The sequence below is a fragment of the Acyrthosiphon pisum genome, chromosome A2 (genome assembly GCF_005508785.2).
Source record: "Acyrthosiphon pisum isolate AL4f chromosome A2, pea_aphid_22Mar2018_4r6ur, whole genome shotgun sequence".
Classification (NCBI taxonomy): Eukaryota; Metazoa; Arthropoda; class Insecta; order Hemiptera; family Aphididae; genus Acyrthosiphon; species Acyrthosiphon pisum.
In genome coordinates this window covers 114,454,753-114,471,391 of record NC_042495.1, presented here as the reverse complement: position 1 = coordinate 114,471,391, position 16,639 = coordinate 114,454,753, and the positions used below count along the sequence as shown (strand labels likewise).

The following is a 16,639-nucleotide window of genomic DNA, read 5'->3' as shown; positions in this document are numbered from 1 at the left end:
TATTTTTTTTTTTTACGATTGTCACTGCACAGTGTACGCAGTACCTCAGTTGGAACTTGGAATACGGTCGGACCTATATCCTTAAAAAATTAATATTAATGTCTTATTATGAATAAATACATGTTTCAACTCTGTTAAAAATAACAACTCGTAGAAAACCGTAAAACCACAATAGTAAATATTATACCTACGTATACTATGTGCGGATAAATACTGAGAAAATAACTTGTGCACATAATACAACAGATAAAAATATATGCATTGAAATGTTATGACGTGTACACAGGTTAACTATTATTGTATTTGAAACGATAATTATATTGTGCGAATTTACGCGTGAAGCGTTATTTTTATCAGAAAACTACGTCCTAACTACTACTATACGGACTGTACGACTTACAAGGTTTGAAAAAACTGAAAAAACTGAAAATACAACTGAACAATAAACTGGTGTTGTAATGGTCTTAAGGTACTACGCGCATATCGTAAAACATGACGTTTGCCTATTGTTACAATGCGAGATGAAGAAGGCACGTCATAAAAACGAAAGGTTAAGGAGTAAAATCGATATCACTCGAAAAGAATATTAATCTGAATAATCACTCGCATATTTTAAATACCATAATATGATCATGAAATTATTACATAAACTCGTGATGTGCGTGCGTCCAAACAAAAAGAGCAATTACGAAAAAATTAGGAATTCGATGTGGACACGGCGCAACATAACAATATGAACCATTACTATATAATATATTATACTGTGTAAATAATCATATCTAACTTGTACATCACCTCCGTGGCTCCGTATATTATATTATAGATGGACACAATTATCTGTTTAATTATGTAATCTGTTTAATAGACACTGGCGCACTGCTTATGCTGCGTGGATTTATAGATAATAATAGTACTTAATTTAATTTTAAAACAATAAATATTTTTTTAAAAAAAGGCTTAATTACCTTATATAATATGATATTATAGATTATATAATAGTATATCTAATATTATTACCCGAGGTTCAGTAGCGGTGATCTGGTGGATGGGTGGGTGGTAGGATGTTGTAGGGTGATTATTTATTATACTATTACTAATTAGTGTAACATAATTATAACAAAACAATACTAAATACAAGTTTTTAAATAAATCATTTTTAGAATATAACGTAGCATTTATAATGTTATTTATATTAATTATCCTACTAGTTAATTAAAAACAAAACAATACCTCAACGTAGATTGCCATTTAAATAAATAGTATAGCGCTATTTGAGGCGTCAAAATAAGCACTTTCATTTTAAAAATCTAAGTAACGTAAACGTCGTTTTAAAAACGGTTTTCTATCCCTTTGACAGTTAAAACTAACGTCTTTGAACATTTTTTTCGGCAAAATTCTTACTCGACGGTGCCGAAACATAAAGCTCATAGTTAGATAAGTTCGCTCGGAAATCTTTCCACCACAAAATTCGCTAAAAGTAAAGTGCAAAATGCGTTAATTTGTTTTTCATAATATTTAAATTAAACTATTATATCCATTTGAATACATTTTAATGTTACGTACGTAATTACTGGTTTTTATGATGGTATGTAAATGATTAATGAGCTTATTTTTTTTTTATTTAAAAGTTTACAGGCTTTAACTGCTAAGGTTATTAGCGAGTTTATTATTTACGTATATTATGTGAATTGGATCCAAAAAAAGGACCAACTTTATTAGGTATTCCATCTGGCGTTACTCGAACCAAAAATTTGTTTTTTTTTTAAATATAATATGTAATCAAAAAAACCGTATATATATACAAAAAAATTCAAAATTGTTTTCAATGAACAGAAATTAAATCATGTCTAAGCTACCCAGTACTCTTGACCTATCTATAGGCTATAGGTATATTTACAACATACAATATTAAATAGTGATAAATCTCTATTTTATACTTTTATAGAATGCTTGTTTAAATGTGTTAAGTTAGTTAATATTATTACATTAGCTCATTTATAATAATATGGCTAAGTTCATACAATGTATACTAATTCAAAAATATGTGTTGCTATTGACTTTTGTAAAATGTTTTGATTTTTCATTGTTCACTATTCACTGTAATCTTGTATGCAGACATGCAGTATGCTTTACACTCTGATTTCTGATATGTGATTTGAAAATAAATAAATTCAATAAAATTCTATTTAAATAAAACAGAATGGATAGCACGCAGAGATAAATAAAATAAATTATCTAGTTATGTATATTTTATGTGTTCCATATAGATATACAAACTATGATTTAAGACTCTAAATGCAAAAAAAGTGAAACTAATACTAAGGAATTAGAATATTAGGATCAAGGTAGCTATATTGTTATAAATTTGCGATATAATAATATTATGATTTACGTTTGAAGGTTTCTCTCAGCTTTTACGGCCGAACACAAATCTATAGATGTACCTAGATCTATCTCGACCAGAAAAGTATGTGTCGGTTTTATTATGTCATTCGTCTATACAAAATTCAGATCTACGACGGTCTCTAATAGATGTGGTGCCAATAATAATATGGGATCAAGACGTCTTTTTCGAACATGCCCGAAATCGTATTAAATGTATTATCATATGAAAGCCATAATGGAAACGGTTTCGCGGACGAGTGCTCTAAAAACGAATAGGTAGGTTACCTATTATATTATATTATATTCCGGACGAACGGCTCTGACGACACAATATTATATTATAATATATTATTATAATTTGAATTTACGCCATAGTTGAAATATACAAGGTTATTGCATATATACCCCTTCTCAATCAAATATTGGATGATAAAAACATAAATGGCAGCGTAAAGGGAACCAATAATAATCAAGTATATGTATGCGCAGGATTTTGAATTTGTTAGCTTTTGTCAGCGTATTTTTGATGATAAGACAAATTGATATTTGTGATATCCCTTTACGTAGCCATTTTGTTTCTGATGATAACAATTAGAGTCGATATGTATGATTTACGCCATGTTGTATACGACCGACCATGCACAAGGCGGTTTTAGGTGGGGGATGGTGAGGGGGACTAGCCCCTTTGGATTTTTCTTATGTACCTATCTGTTATGTTCTGTACGTCATATTATTTTTACGATATATGTTCAAACATATATGTAATTTTTTCTGCATCAGCATGAAACATTGAGTTTATAACAATGGGACAATATACGGCCAAAATTGACTTTCAGACATTGCTATACTCAATATTGAAAAATATCGGACATCAGATTTAATAACAGACAAAATAACTAAAGATTTTTCAAATCTGAAAGCTAGGATGATGAAATTTGTTATAGAGCAATAAATTATAGTTTTTCCATGCCTGTGTTGTACTCATAAGAATACTTAAATAAGGGGTATGCATACCGACCGTTTCTAAGGAGTTCAGTATAGGCAATTTACTATTTGTTTGCACGCGGGTCGTGTAAATGTGTGCGTTGTAAGAGATCATAAGTGTGAGTGACAGTGTATTAAATTAATAGCGGAGAGCACCCGCACGTACACGCATATGTCAGTAACGCAGCATTTTATACACTAATTTATTACAAATGTGAATTTTAGTGAAACACTGAAATTTAGTTTCGTATTTCGAATAATATAGCTTACTGAATGACATTACAGTATATGAACACCTATTAATTATTATACAAATTGATGAGAAGAAGTTTATCTAGGTTTGTATCGGAGTCGATTTTCGATATTTTATTTTCAATGTCCAATATTTAACTCTAAAACTTGTGATATTTTACTTTTTCAGTTTGAATTAATGAGTTAAGTAATTAAAATATCAACAATTGACTTTTATTCATACCTAGATTAACGTTTCTTCTACAATATTAATAATTGTTGTATTTACTCTCAAACCACTCAATAAATTTTATTATTGGAATTACAAAAATTTTCACAGAATTTTTCAATACTATTCATTTAACCAGTTTAAAATATAATCTAAAGTATAATTTGAACAATATGAAAATTTTTTTGTTGATAATGACCCCTAAATAATATAGTCTTTTGCCCTAGGTATTTAGGTAGATAGTAGCCAGTAGGTAATAATAGCTTTAATAATGATATAATGAATAATGATTATATTATAAAATAAATAAATTGTTCGTAAAGCTACAACTACGTTTACACGATGATAGTTGCTCTCACTATAGTCGCTATCGTGATTGTACTATCGCCGTGTAGACGTAGCTTAACATTAATAATTTATAATTGGGTTTAGCTTTGTGAAGTTGTCTGGAATTATGATTTTTGGTTATCGCCGTAATGACTAATGACTAAGACGGTACTAGGTAGGTACGAAAGTACCTAAACTTTACAAGTACAATGTAAATAGTAATTCATGATAACTAGCGACCCTGTTTTAGATATTTTTTTCAAGACTTCCTAGTTCCTATACTGTTTATTATCTATTTTAATCAATCGATTAAGAAAAATAGCTCAATAAATCAAAAAGAATATTACTTGCTTTTTAATTGATTTGAAAATGATTGTAAGAAATATTAATATATTAGCATTTAACATTTTATATAAATTGTAACCAATATCTAAGTGTTTGACTAATCAAATATTGAATGATTTATTATGTTATGTTATGTTATGTTATGTCTATAACAACTAGGTTTACTACTGTTTATATTGGCTATTATATTGACTGTTATCCTTAGCACATAAATTTTTAATAACTGGGAAACAACTCGTTCAAATTTTGATGTCAATACATCAAAATTCTCTAAAAAAATATCCGCTAAATAAATTAAAGTAAAAAAAGAGGTGGTGGTGGTGGGGGGAATCTAGGAAAAAAAATCCCCGGAAAAAAAATCCCCAAAGCTATACCTAACTGTTGGATACAGCTGTCTAAAATAATAATTAATAATAATAAAAAAAGGTGGGTAAGTGGATGTCGCTCTGCTGTACATTTGGTTACAAGTGGGTCACTGTATAATGGATGGTATTAAATTTGAATTCAATGATATAATATCATTGTATAAGAAAAACGATTCTGGGCGGAAACGGTATGTCAGTTTAGGTATAAGACATATTACTATATACTTATATCTATGGTATAGGTACCCTATGGTGGCCCTTAAAAATAGATGTTTACATTTTTTTGACGGCACCATCCCATTTTTTGTTGATGCCCAAAAAAATAATACTTACAAAATTTGAAATCAATCATTCAATTTTAAGCCGTGCCCCCAGGCACTTGAAGTTGAGTAGTTTTATCATTTTTTACAGAAAATCCTATATACAATATTTTTTCAACCAAAAAATATTAAACAATAAATATCGTGTCGAAAATTATACGAGGATCTCAAAAATGTCATTGTATACATTATTACATTGTTTATTACTGAGATAATTATAATTTTAACTAAAAAATATGAAAAAGCACATAAAATCCGACTAAATGGTATTTTTTCGTTTTTTTATTTATGTTAGTCGAACGGTTCAAAATACAATATAATTACATATATACAAAATTATTTAAAATTAAATTTTCTAAAAAAAATTAGTTTTAAATAATTTGAGTTTGATAATTATGGTTCAAACTAAAAGTAAAAGGGTATAAAGATGCTATCTTTTTTGTGATTAAAAAGTGATGGTGCTCAGTTGTTAATTTGAACTCTCAAGAACAATATTATTATTTGAAACAACTCGTCGGTGAAATTAATCACATTACGAAAGGTGCATGGCTGCTGATCACCCTTGAGTATTAATAGGTATAGTCGTATTGATTATAACTGCTAATTTCGATTTCATCAATAAGTTAACCTTTTACTTGTTGGGAACACACCTTGTTTCAACAGTAGTTCACTGCAAATGTGTTGAAATTGAAGTATACCTAACCTAGGATTGGCTATTTTAATCAAACTTAACTACTCATGTGTGGATTTTAAAAACGTATTTGAGTACCTACTTATTTTGAAGACCTTAAGTTTCTTTCTTTCGAACGTAGTTACTTTGTACAACACCGTACAACGACTGCAATCTGACTGTCAACACACTAAAACTCTTTATTTCCCTTTGGTCTGCGCAATAATTAGAAATCAAGTGACTAAATTTTATGTTATTTTTACAAAAAATTGCATGCTTGCTAATGTCATATACAGGTTTGATACTACGATGGAAAAGACTGCACTGGAATACATTACAAATGCATTTATTTATTCATATAATATTTTAATTGAATAACATTGATTTATATATTTTCTATACAAGTATGATAAATTAAAAACAAATGACTATATAGTTTATATACTAAAATAATAGTCTATTAGCCTATACAATATTATTAATTATAACGTAAACTAATATAATAATATTAAAACTATTATACGTCTATATACATTATACACTAACATTCATTATAATAATATTTTACTAGAAACATTCGAAATGTAAAGTAAAACATTTGTCACGTTTCATCAGCTGTAATTATATAAAAAAAATAATATATATTCATATCATATTTATTTATATATATATATATATATATATCATCGATTTGATTTCCGATTAATGTATACCTATAAAGTGGTGTTTTAAATAAAACTCGTTTAACCATATTTCTAATATCATTATCATACATAACTATAGCTAGGTACGGTATCTATATTATCAGTTCAGACAAATGTTTTAATGTTACATAGTAATACTCATAGTATAATAATATTATATTATTATAGTATAATATTATTATATTATAATATAATATAAATTTTTGATAAAATAAAAAAAATGAATAAAAAAAACAACGTAGGTAACCACTAATTCAACAACAACAACATAATAATATATTGTGTTATACACCTATATTATCATAATAACCGACACGGAAGATTCGTAATAAACAACAGGTACGAAAAAAACAAAATAATTAGACATTAATATAATATATTTTTCTGTGTTTAAATTCGTCGTTTTTGGTTCCAACAAAAATATAACAAAAATATAATAATATCGTCGGCGGGCGTCTCAAACAACGGTTGAATGGGTGACGGCCGTCGAGGCAATATAAACACGAGGGTCGTGAGAGTGGGTGTTTGGGGAGAAGAGTGTCTAAATGAATAAAAAAATAAATACCAACGAGGTAAGCGTCGTTATAATGACTTACAAAGTTAATATATTTAGCCTAAAACGGGTTTGTTATTTTAGCTTAGAGTCATCCGCGGCGTGAGACGACAATTTACAATATTATAATATTAAAATATATAAAATGCGACGTCGGGGGCTGGAAGAATCGCGGTATGGGTATAGGTAAGAATCGAAACAAAAACAGTTTGCTGGTGGATGTCGTGGTTGACAATACGTCACTATTCGGTATTAATTATTAATTGATTTATGTCTATAACTTACTTATGATAATAAACGCGCAGACGAGGAACTCATTACTTATGTGTGATAGCGATATGGTATGTACACGCTCGTGTCGGTATATGTAGTGGCGGTGGAAGTGGCACATTCCTCAGAGGGTTTACCCCCAATCGAGGCGATTGTCTCAAGTCTAAAACGTGACGGTGAGGAGAGGGAGGGGGGTCAGTGAGTGAAAAACGTTAAGAATACAAAAAAATATGGTACGATGCAGTTTATATTTTGTCTGTGAAAAAAATTATTTACGCGGGACACGAAAATCCTGCATATTTTTGGGGGTCTTTTGCCTTGACTTTGAACATTGTTCAGCACACCATTATTGATGTTGCGGGTAAACACATGGTTTTCATACGAATTCCTGCGGTGGTGGCGTACCTACGCGAAATTCACGAAAACGGCGACGAGCGCTTTATACGTCACTGCGACCAAAAAGCACACCGAAACAAAAGTCGGTATATAATATGTATTTACATATAGATAGTGTCGTTGGGAGTGGGGCGTGTTTCTTAGAGGGTTCCTCTTTCCCCCCCGATCGAGGCGATTGTTTCAAGTCTAAAATGGGTAGGTGGGTGGGGTGGGTGTGTGATAAACGTTAAAAATACAAAAATATAATACACAATACGCGATGTCGTCTTTTTGTCAGTATAAAAAAAAATGATTTACTCAGGACACGAAAATCCTGAATATTTTGGGGAAGCCGGGGATCCTTGGTCTTTTGCCTCGACTTTGAAAATTGTTCAGCACGCCACTGTTGATATTGCAGGTAAACATACATTGTTTTCGTACGAATTCCTTCGGTGGCGTATCTACGGCGAACGCTTAAAATATACGTCATAGCGGAAATATAATGTTGCGTAACTGATGCGCTCGCCGATGCGGAATGTTATAAATTTTGGTCGGTGAAGATGATAATAAACGAGATTTACGAGATAATATCCACACGCCGCGATGATAATCGACGGTCGTCGATACGCGCACAGACGTTAATAAAAAAATTCAAAAAATATAAACAATAAATGGATGCCCACGAATTAGGGGACTTGTGTCGATGGGACCCTTTTCGAGCCAAAATTAACACCGACACATGATGGTTGGTTCGCTTAGGATATGTAAATTTTGCAAGACCATGTAATACTACATACTTACTAATATCGATATCGTGACGAAACGATGTAGGTACATACGACCGTCACCGCTACACAAGTTTAAATGAAATTCAGTCCATTCGTGTAGTTGCTCGTCGCAATCGACCGAACTCCGTCACGTCATCTGAATCAGAATCCTTAAATCCTTTAATACCCCGACTCATGCAGAGGAGGGGGCTGGGAGCCTAAACGGATATCCCCCCTTGGTGTAACGGACCAGTCTTGGTGTTACGCGACTTACCTACTTATAATTGTATATAATTAAACGGAGTAATTAATAAATTATTGTATAATATCATTATATAGTATATTTAGTGTACAGATATAATCAGTGGCATAATGTTAAATTCAAATTTTTGGAGTTGCAAACTTTCTTTTGTTACAATTTGGATATTTAATCCCCCTCGTCTGTCCCTCGACGGCCTCAATTCTTCCTCTGAAACATAAATAACTGTAATAAAGACACTTTCCCAACACTGTTAAAGAGTCTTTCCCAAACTTTTAAAAAATATTTTCATTAAAATATCGATGAACGAAAAGCCAAACCAAACCTGTAATTTTGGTTTTAATTGACATGCGGTAACCACCGTGACGATAACCATCTTATCATCTTAATATGGAAAATTAGATTTAGATAATCGAATTAAGTGTTAATTAACTTATTTTTCAAAAATAAATTTAATGAGTAACGACGTAGGACCCTTACAAACTTTAATACTTTTGGTGTTACTTTTGCAACACCCAAAAACGGTTTGGTGTTGCCTGTGCAACTAAATATAATATAACACTTGCAACACTCGAATTACGCCACTGGCGTATAATAACCTATATAATACACTAACCGTATAATAAATACCTACGCGTCGGATATGCCAAAATATATGTAATTGTTGTATAATGTCATACTTAAATAAAATTAGAATCTATTATGTATATGGTAAGTCAGTGTATTTGTATTTGTGTGTGTGTGTGTGTGTGTGTGTGTGTGTGTGTGTGTGTGTGTGTGTGTGTGTGTGTGTGTGTGTGTGTGTGTGTGGGTGGGTGGGTGTTTGTGTTTAAGTGTGTGTACCTAAGTGTATAATATAGTAGTATTATTCTAAAGAATATGTGGCGACCGCAGCAGTCAGTGGCGGTGATGGTTCTTCTTGAAGAACGGCGTCAGCATCCACGTGGAGGCACCGAACAGCAATATGACACCCATGCCGTGAAAAACGGGCTTGTACGAGCCGATCGTCTCGAAGATGTATCCGGCCACGGGCGGCCCGATGAGCTGCACCAGCCCGTTGCAGAACAGCGATATGCCGTACGATGAAGACAGCCGCTCCTCGCCCAGCATGTCAACCATAATGACGGCCGTGATGCCGACCACGACGCCAGAACCGAGCCCGAACGCGGCGCACGCGCAACACATGGTCGGGTAGTCGTCGGCGAACGGAAGCACGAACAGCGCGACGCCAGACAGGACGAGCCCGCCCAGGTAGTAGTACCGCTTGTCCAGCCGGATCCAGTCGGACAGCGTGCTGCCGCCTACCCGGCCGACGAGGTCGAGCACGGCCACCACGGACAGCAGGTACTGCGAGCTGCTCTTGTCGTGGCCGATGCTGATGGCGTACGACGGCAGCAGGATGGCCGAGTTCGTGTACCCGATGGCCGTGGTGGCGTTGGACACGAGTATGACAATGAACAGCGGGTCGGACAGCAATTGGAGCGCGCCGGCCACGGTCTTGCGGCGGGACGACGTCGGTTGCTCGTCGGTCCCGTCGCCGTCACCAGCTTCCGGCTGCTCATGCTGCTTACCGCACCGCCGTTTGTCCCGCTTGTCCCGCCTCCGACGGCGCTGCTCCTGCTGCTGCTTCTTCTTGGGCTGCGAGTCCTCGTACAGGCTGACCAACGTGCTGCCGTGGAATGGCGTGCTGACGTACCGCAGCGATGACAGCGACGAAGATCCGGCTGCGCCCCGGAACGCCGGCGCCTGCAGGTTGCTGCAGTGCTGGTGCTGGTAGTGCAAGTTATGGTGTTGCAGCTGCATGTGGTCGGCCGCGCCGCCGCTGGTGGTCCGCAACAGGCCGCAACTGCTGAACGCCTGCAGTGACTTTGGCGAACAGGAACCGCCGCCCAGCGGCCGCGCCACGGACTTGCTGTTGACCGCCGCGATGATCGCCACGCCGTCGCCGGCCAGCAGGTACCGGTCGTCCGCCGGCACCTTGACGCTGGACGCGTTCAGCTCGTTGACGATCACGTACCCGTTGAGGTTCTGCGCCAGCAGCGACACCGTCTCCTGGTGCCGCCCATCCTCGTCGTCGTCGTCGCCGCCGCACCGGTGCAATTCCGTCAAGCTCTTGCCGCCGACCACCGAGTTCGCCGTGGCCACGGCCAGGGAAACCGACGACGTCACAACCGCATCCGTTTCGCCACCGCTGTCCAGCCCGTCGTCCACGCACTCGCAATCTTCCACGTACTGCTTGACCATGTGCTGCTCGACTGGATGGTACAGCATCGCGCCCACCCACACGTTGAGCGTAAGGGCTCCGAGTATCAGCACCACCTCCCTGCGCCACACGCACACGCACACACACACACACAGCACACATGTATTTACGGGGTGGTTTTTAAAATTTTATTATTATTATGTTTTATTTCATGAGGGGGGATGGGGTGCGACGCGACCCGAAAATTCAAACGATTTATATAAATATAATATTTAAGAGTTTTCGGACCGTTTCGGTATATATAGCGTATATGCATAATAATCATATTAATATATTATATAATATAATGTAGTATACGACACGTGTTTTGAGGAGGGGGGTAATGTTTTTTGTTTTTGTACTTGTAACCGTAGTGTTCGATCAGGTAGCCCAGGAACGGCGGCAGGAACATGGAACCCAGGCAGCTGCCCGATATGGCCACTCCGTTGGCGAACCCGCGGTACTTGACGAAGTACGATGTCACGATGAATATGCCCGGTGGGAACGCCAGACCTGCGCCGCAGCCGAACATCATTCCGTAACTGAAACACGCAATGGCCCGTGGCCGTTAAAAAAACAGTTAAAAAAAACCAAAAGACGTTTTTATAAAACACGATAGGAAATAAAATAATGATAGGCATAAAATCAGTTTTAAACGGATATTAGAAGTAGGTAGATATAACACCATAGGCGCAAATAGGGGGGCATTAAGGGCTAACTCCCCCTCTAATCCCAAACACTATTTGCACCCATATATAACACATTATTATAATACGCATGTCGTTTCGATCGATGGATTCGTTCGAAATACTTTTGTGTTGCCACAAGAAGCGGGTTTCTGAATTAATAAATAGTTAGCAAACCGCAAAACCTGGATAAAAAATATTTCAGTTACAGACCTGACAAATGAAATAACTTTTGTTCTAAACGATATTTTATTTTTTATTTTTTAAATAATTTATATAAGCTTGCTCTACAAATAGAGTATAACATTTTTTTTAATATAGGTACCAAAATAAAAATTTAAAATGTTGTTAAATTTATTTTGGAAAAATTCAAAATGGCCAATTTGTAAATCTAGCTTTTAAACATTATGGTAAAAACGTTTATTTAGGTCTAGTAGTTTATATTTTACAAATTTTTGAATATCAATATGTTTTGGGCCTAAATTAATTTAAAACGTAATAAACTAATAACTTTTTCAAAATATTCTTTTTGGGAATTTAATAACATAAGTATATTTTTTCAATTATTTATTATCCATATAATTTTCATGATTGTAGCCATTCGTTTAACTATTATCATTTTTTTTTTTGTCAGGTGTTCTTTTAACACTATATAGATATCCGATTGAATTATTCACTAAATGCGATAGGTGCATAGCTCAGCATATTTCGTCGTCTCGTGGGATTCGATAACCCGCGAGAGAAATACCATTAAATAGTAAATACCATTTCAGCTGGCCGATTTACGCTGAGAACCTTATTCTACGGTAGAATAGTTTCGTTTTACACTATATATACTTTTGCGGGCGTATATCGATTGCGCCGAAATTATCTTTTTACCTTTAAAAAATCTATCGATTGCGCTGCGTATCAACTCCGTCGAATTTTTTTACATACTATTGATTCCGTCGGGCGTCGACTATCAATCCACTGAATATTTATAAATTGTTTATTTTAATAATACTGATTCTTATATAATAATAAGAGGGCTAAACAATAATAAAATCAGCAAAAACAAAAATTACGAAAAAAAATATATATATAACAAACATTTTTGACGATTATATAAATAAAAAAATCGATAGGTTCACTTGTATAAAACTAGCTTCAAACAACTATTTTCAAAAATTACCACTTTGTATATATTTTTATTGTTTAATTTTTTTGTTACCATACCATAATACGGCAAACGTTTTTGACGATTATTTAAATAAAAAAAACAATGGATTCTCTTATAAGTTATAATATAAAACTGACTATTCAAACCATTATTTTAAAAATTAACCACATTATATATTTTTATTACTTTAATTTTTATTTTACCATACCATACGGTACCTATACAATACAATACCTATGTATTTTAATCATTTTGATTATTATATTATATAACTCTATTTAAAAATATGTCGATCTATGACTTCGTTTTGTAAAAATAATAATCACTAGATATTTGAGCTATATTATTTTATTACTTTAATAAATATTAGCCGTTATGGACGACAATGTTTGAATTGTTTTTTGAAATGTTTTTATTTAAATAAAACTTACTTTATACTATTATGTCAAACTAAGTGTACCCTAACCTAGTAACCTATATTGTTAATTAAAAAAAAATTTCTGTATACTAATATAATACTTCGGTTATTGTTAAACAGTCGGCGGAATCAACATAAATAAATAACAGGCGGAATCATCATAAACAAAAATCCGGCGGAATTGATATTAAAACGGCGGAGTCGATAAAATCCCACTTATGCTATGTTTGCAGATCAACGTAAATTTATATAGCAATAATCAAAGCGGTAGAGAGATGAAATTTTACTTAGAGGAAGTACCCCAAGTATATAACGTGATTTATTATTGGTTTGCTTTTTATCGTACACAGCACGTACCTACCTCCAACCTATACCATATACGTGTATATATATATAGGTGTTTATAAATAATAAATGAACTAATTTAATAATTTTTAAGTTTTTAACTCAAATGGTTCCTCCCAATATTCTAGATTGCGATACAAAATAATATATACAATGAGTTTTAAAATAGAGATACAATTTTAAAGTCATAAACAATAAGAAAAACACAAAAATATACGGATTTGCTTCAGTATAGGTAGGTTATATAGTAAATACTCATCAGTCGCCATCGTTCAATCTCATCTGACGGACAAGAACAGTATACACTGCTGTTACGGCCGTTCGTATAATTGACATACTCTACACGTTAACTTCATTAGTGTGTCAGTTTTGTGTCATTTAAAGTTTTAACACAAATTTATATAATTATTTACTTAGTTATGCTTGAATAGATTAGAAAGCCAAATAACAGTTAATATAGGTAACAATATAATAAAATAATATGCAGAAAACATAATAATAAAATGTGTTCCGTATTGCCCCCCCCCGACTTTACCCCCGATCCTTTCCAAACCTATGCAATATTTTGCGACTCATTTGCAACTATTTGCAAGTTTGTAACATGATTTTGGAAATTTGCGACTCCATTATAGAGATATGATTATTTTAGTGTCGTGGGGCTGGCTAATAAAAATTTCACACAATTTGTGTGCATACAACACAATTTCTGAAGATTAGATTAGCTCCCCTAAAAGTAAATCGTTGATTGCGGCGAAAGTATGGACTTGCAAATTTCCAAAAGTGTGTTGCAAATAGTTGCAAATATAGGTTGCAAAATATTGGCATAGGTTGGGAGTGGATTGGGTAGAGTCGGGGGCCAACCTCTCAGACGTAAAAGTGTTTAGTTTATAGAGTGAAATGTAAAAAATAAATAAATTAACTTGTCCATCATAATTCATACTTAGCTAATCTCATTATTCTATTAACAGGTGCTGGTAGAGCATATATAGTATTATTTTTTTGGATGTGATATAAAAATTTATTGTAGATCTAGTTTGAGGGACGTATAAATTAAAGCAGTTTAGTAATATTTTGAATAGTATATCAGTTATATAACTTATCGGCAAAAATAATATGCTCGTCCTTCGATTGAGGGCAGACGGGCAGAGCCATTCTATATTCGGCATTATAAGTTTATAATATTTAAATATTTTTTGATCTACAGTATGTCCTAGAAGTCCCGTAGGTATCACCCTTAATATCTCCGTGGAAAATCAGTTTTCTTTATAGTCATAAATATGGAAATTCTGATTGAAAATCATTATATTCGGTTTGTTTTTTTCAAAAATTCAAAAAATTTTTTTAGGCAAATAAGTTTTTTAAATTTCCAACATGTCCATTTTGTTGATTGTATTTTTTAAAACAGTTCAAAAAAAAAATATCAAAATTTAATGAGAATTTTTCAAGTTAGAGCTAATTAGTGAATTTCTAAGAATAATAGTTATGTTACCTATGTATACGGCATTAGCAAAATACGATTAGCATGTATTAATTATTACAATCACGCTGATTTTTCTGCTAAAATTAAAAAGATAATAATTAGTCCTAACTTGGGCAATTTTCATTACATTTTCATATTTTTTTTTTTTTTTGAACTGTTTTAAAAAATACGATCAGCAAAATGGCTATCACGGAAATTTAAAAACTTATTTGCCTAAAAAATGTTTTAAATAATTTTTGAATTTTTGAAAAAAACAATTCGAATATTATGCTATTCAGTCAGAATTTCCATACTTATTACTGTAAAGAAAACTGCATTTAAATATATTGATTTTCCACGAGGATACTAAGGGTAATATGGGACTTCTGGGACACACTGTATAGTGTACCTAAACAATATAAATATAAATATACAACATAATATTATATACTCGTTTAAATATCATACGTTATGGCCTGTTCGTCCATGTTTATATTATACTTTATGATTCTCTATCGGTTCGTATTGTAATGTTCGACGTCGTAATACATTTTAATGTATACGAAACAGATAAATGAAAAAACAAAATGCGCCTTTTCATCGTTTTTTTTTTTTTTTGTTTATATTTTTGAGAACGACTTAGTGTTTTGATCTCTCATACTATGTGCAGCCAAGTTTTTATTAACTAACACGGTTTCTTCAATAGAGTTTTAGATTCTGAGTGGAACGATGAATGTATTGATTTTACAATGATGTGTGTTTTTTTTTTTATTTTTTTTTTTATTTTTTTATTTTTTTTTGTGTCTGTCATCACGTTTTAGGACAGTAAAAGTGCTTGGATTTTCTTCAACAGTACCTTTTCTGATAGGAAAGTGAATCTAGTTGGTACTTTGGGGGGTCAAAAGTAAATTTTTTCCAATAGTTTTCAAACGCGCCGTGAAAAACAAAAGAAAAATTAAGGAAAAACGGGAATTTTTACGCAAAATCTGTTTTCGAGAAAATCGATTTTGGTTTTTGGTGTAACTTTAAAACAAATGACCGTAGATATATGAAATTTTGACTGAATGTTTATCTTAGCATTTTCTATACACCATAACATTTTCAAAATATTTTGATTTATTTTGAGCTCTTTACGGACATTTTCATTTTCCATTTTTTTTTAGTTTTTTTTCTAAAAATATCAATAAAATTTTATTTGTTGGATAAAAAAGCTTGAAAATTTAATAGAAGGCTCCTAATATATTGTTTCAAAGGCAGATGAAAAATATTAAAAATCGTTAGTCACAGTTTTTTTTTATAAACATTTAAAGTTCAAAAAATGACAAAATATGGAAAAATCACGAAAATTTGCAAATTATTTCGAGTTAGAAATTCATAAAAATTTTTCTTTTTAAATCTAAGATATGAAAATGTAATACAAGATTCCTTATAAGATTGTCTACCTTTATCAAACAAAAAATATCTATAAGGAAGTCAAATTAAATTTTTAGGATCGTTTGAAATTCAAATTTTTACAACAATGGATATTCACTCGATTTCTCATGTA

General features: G+C 33.1%; 1 protein-coding gene across 1 annotated transcript in view; it reads right to left on the bottom strand.

The window, feature by feature from the left end:
- Positions 1-6,620: 6,620 nt before the first annotated feature.
- Positions 6,621-16,639, bottom strand: part of LOC100159134 (monocarboxylate transporter 12) — a 26,572-nt gene continuing 16,553 nt past the window's right edge. Inside the window, exons 5-6 of the mRNA XM_001944854.5 lie at positions 11,389-11,568; positions 6,621-11,107 (exon numbers count right to left, since the gene is read on the bottom strand). Coding sequence (XP_001944889.1) covers positions 9,682-11,107; positions 11,389-11,568 — 1,606 coding nt within the window. The 3' untranslated portion in view covers positions 6,621-9,681. The remainder of the gene's footprint in view (positions 11,108-11,388; positions 11,569-16,639) is intronic.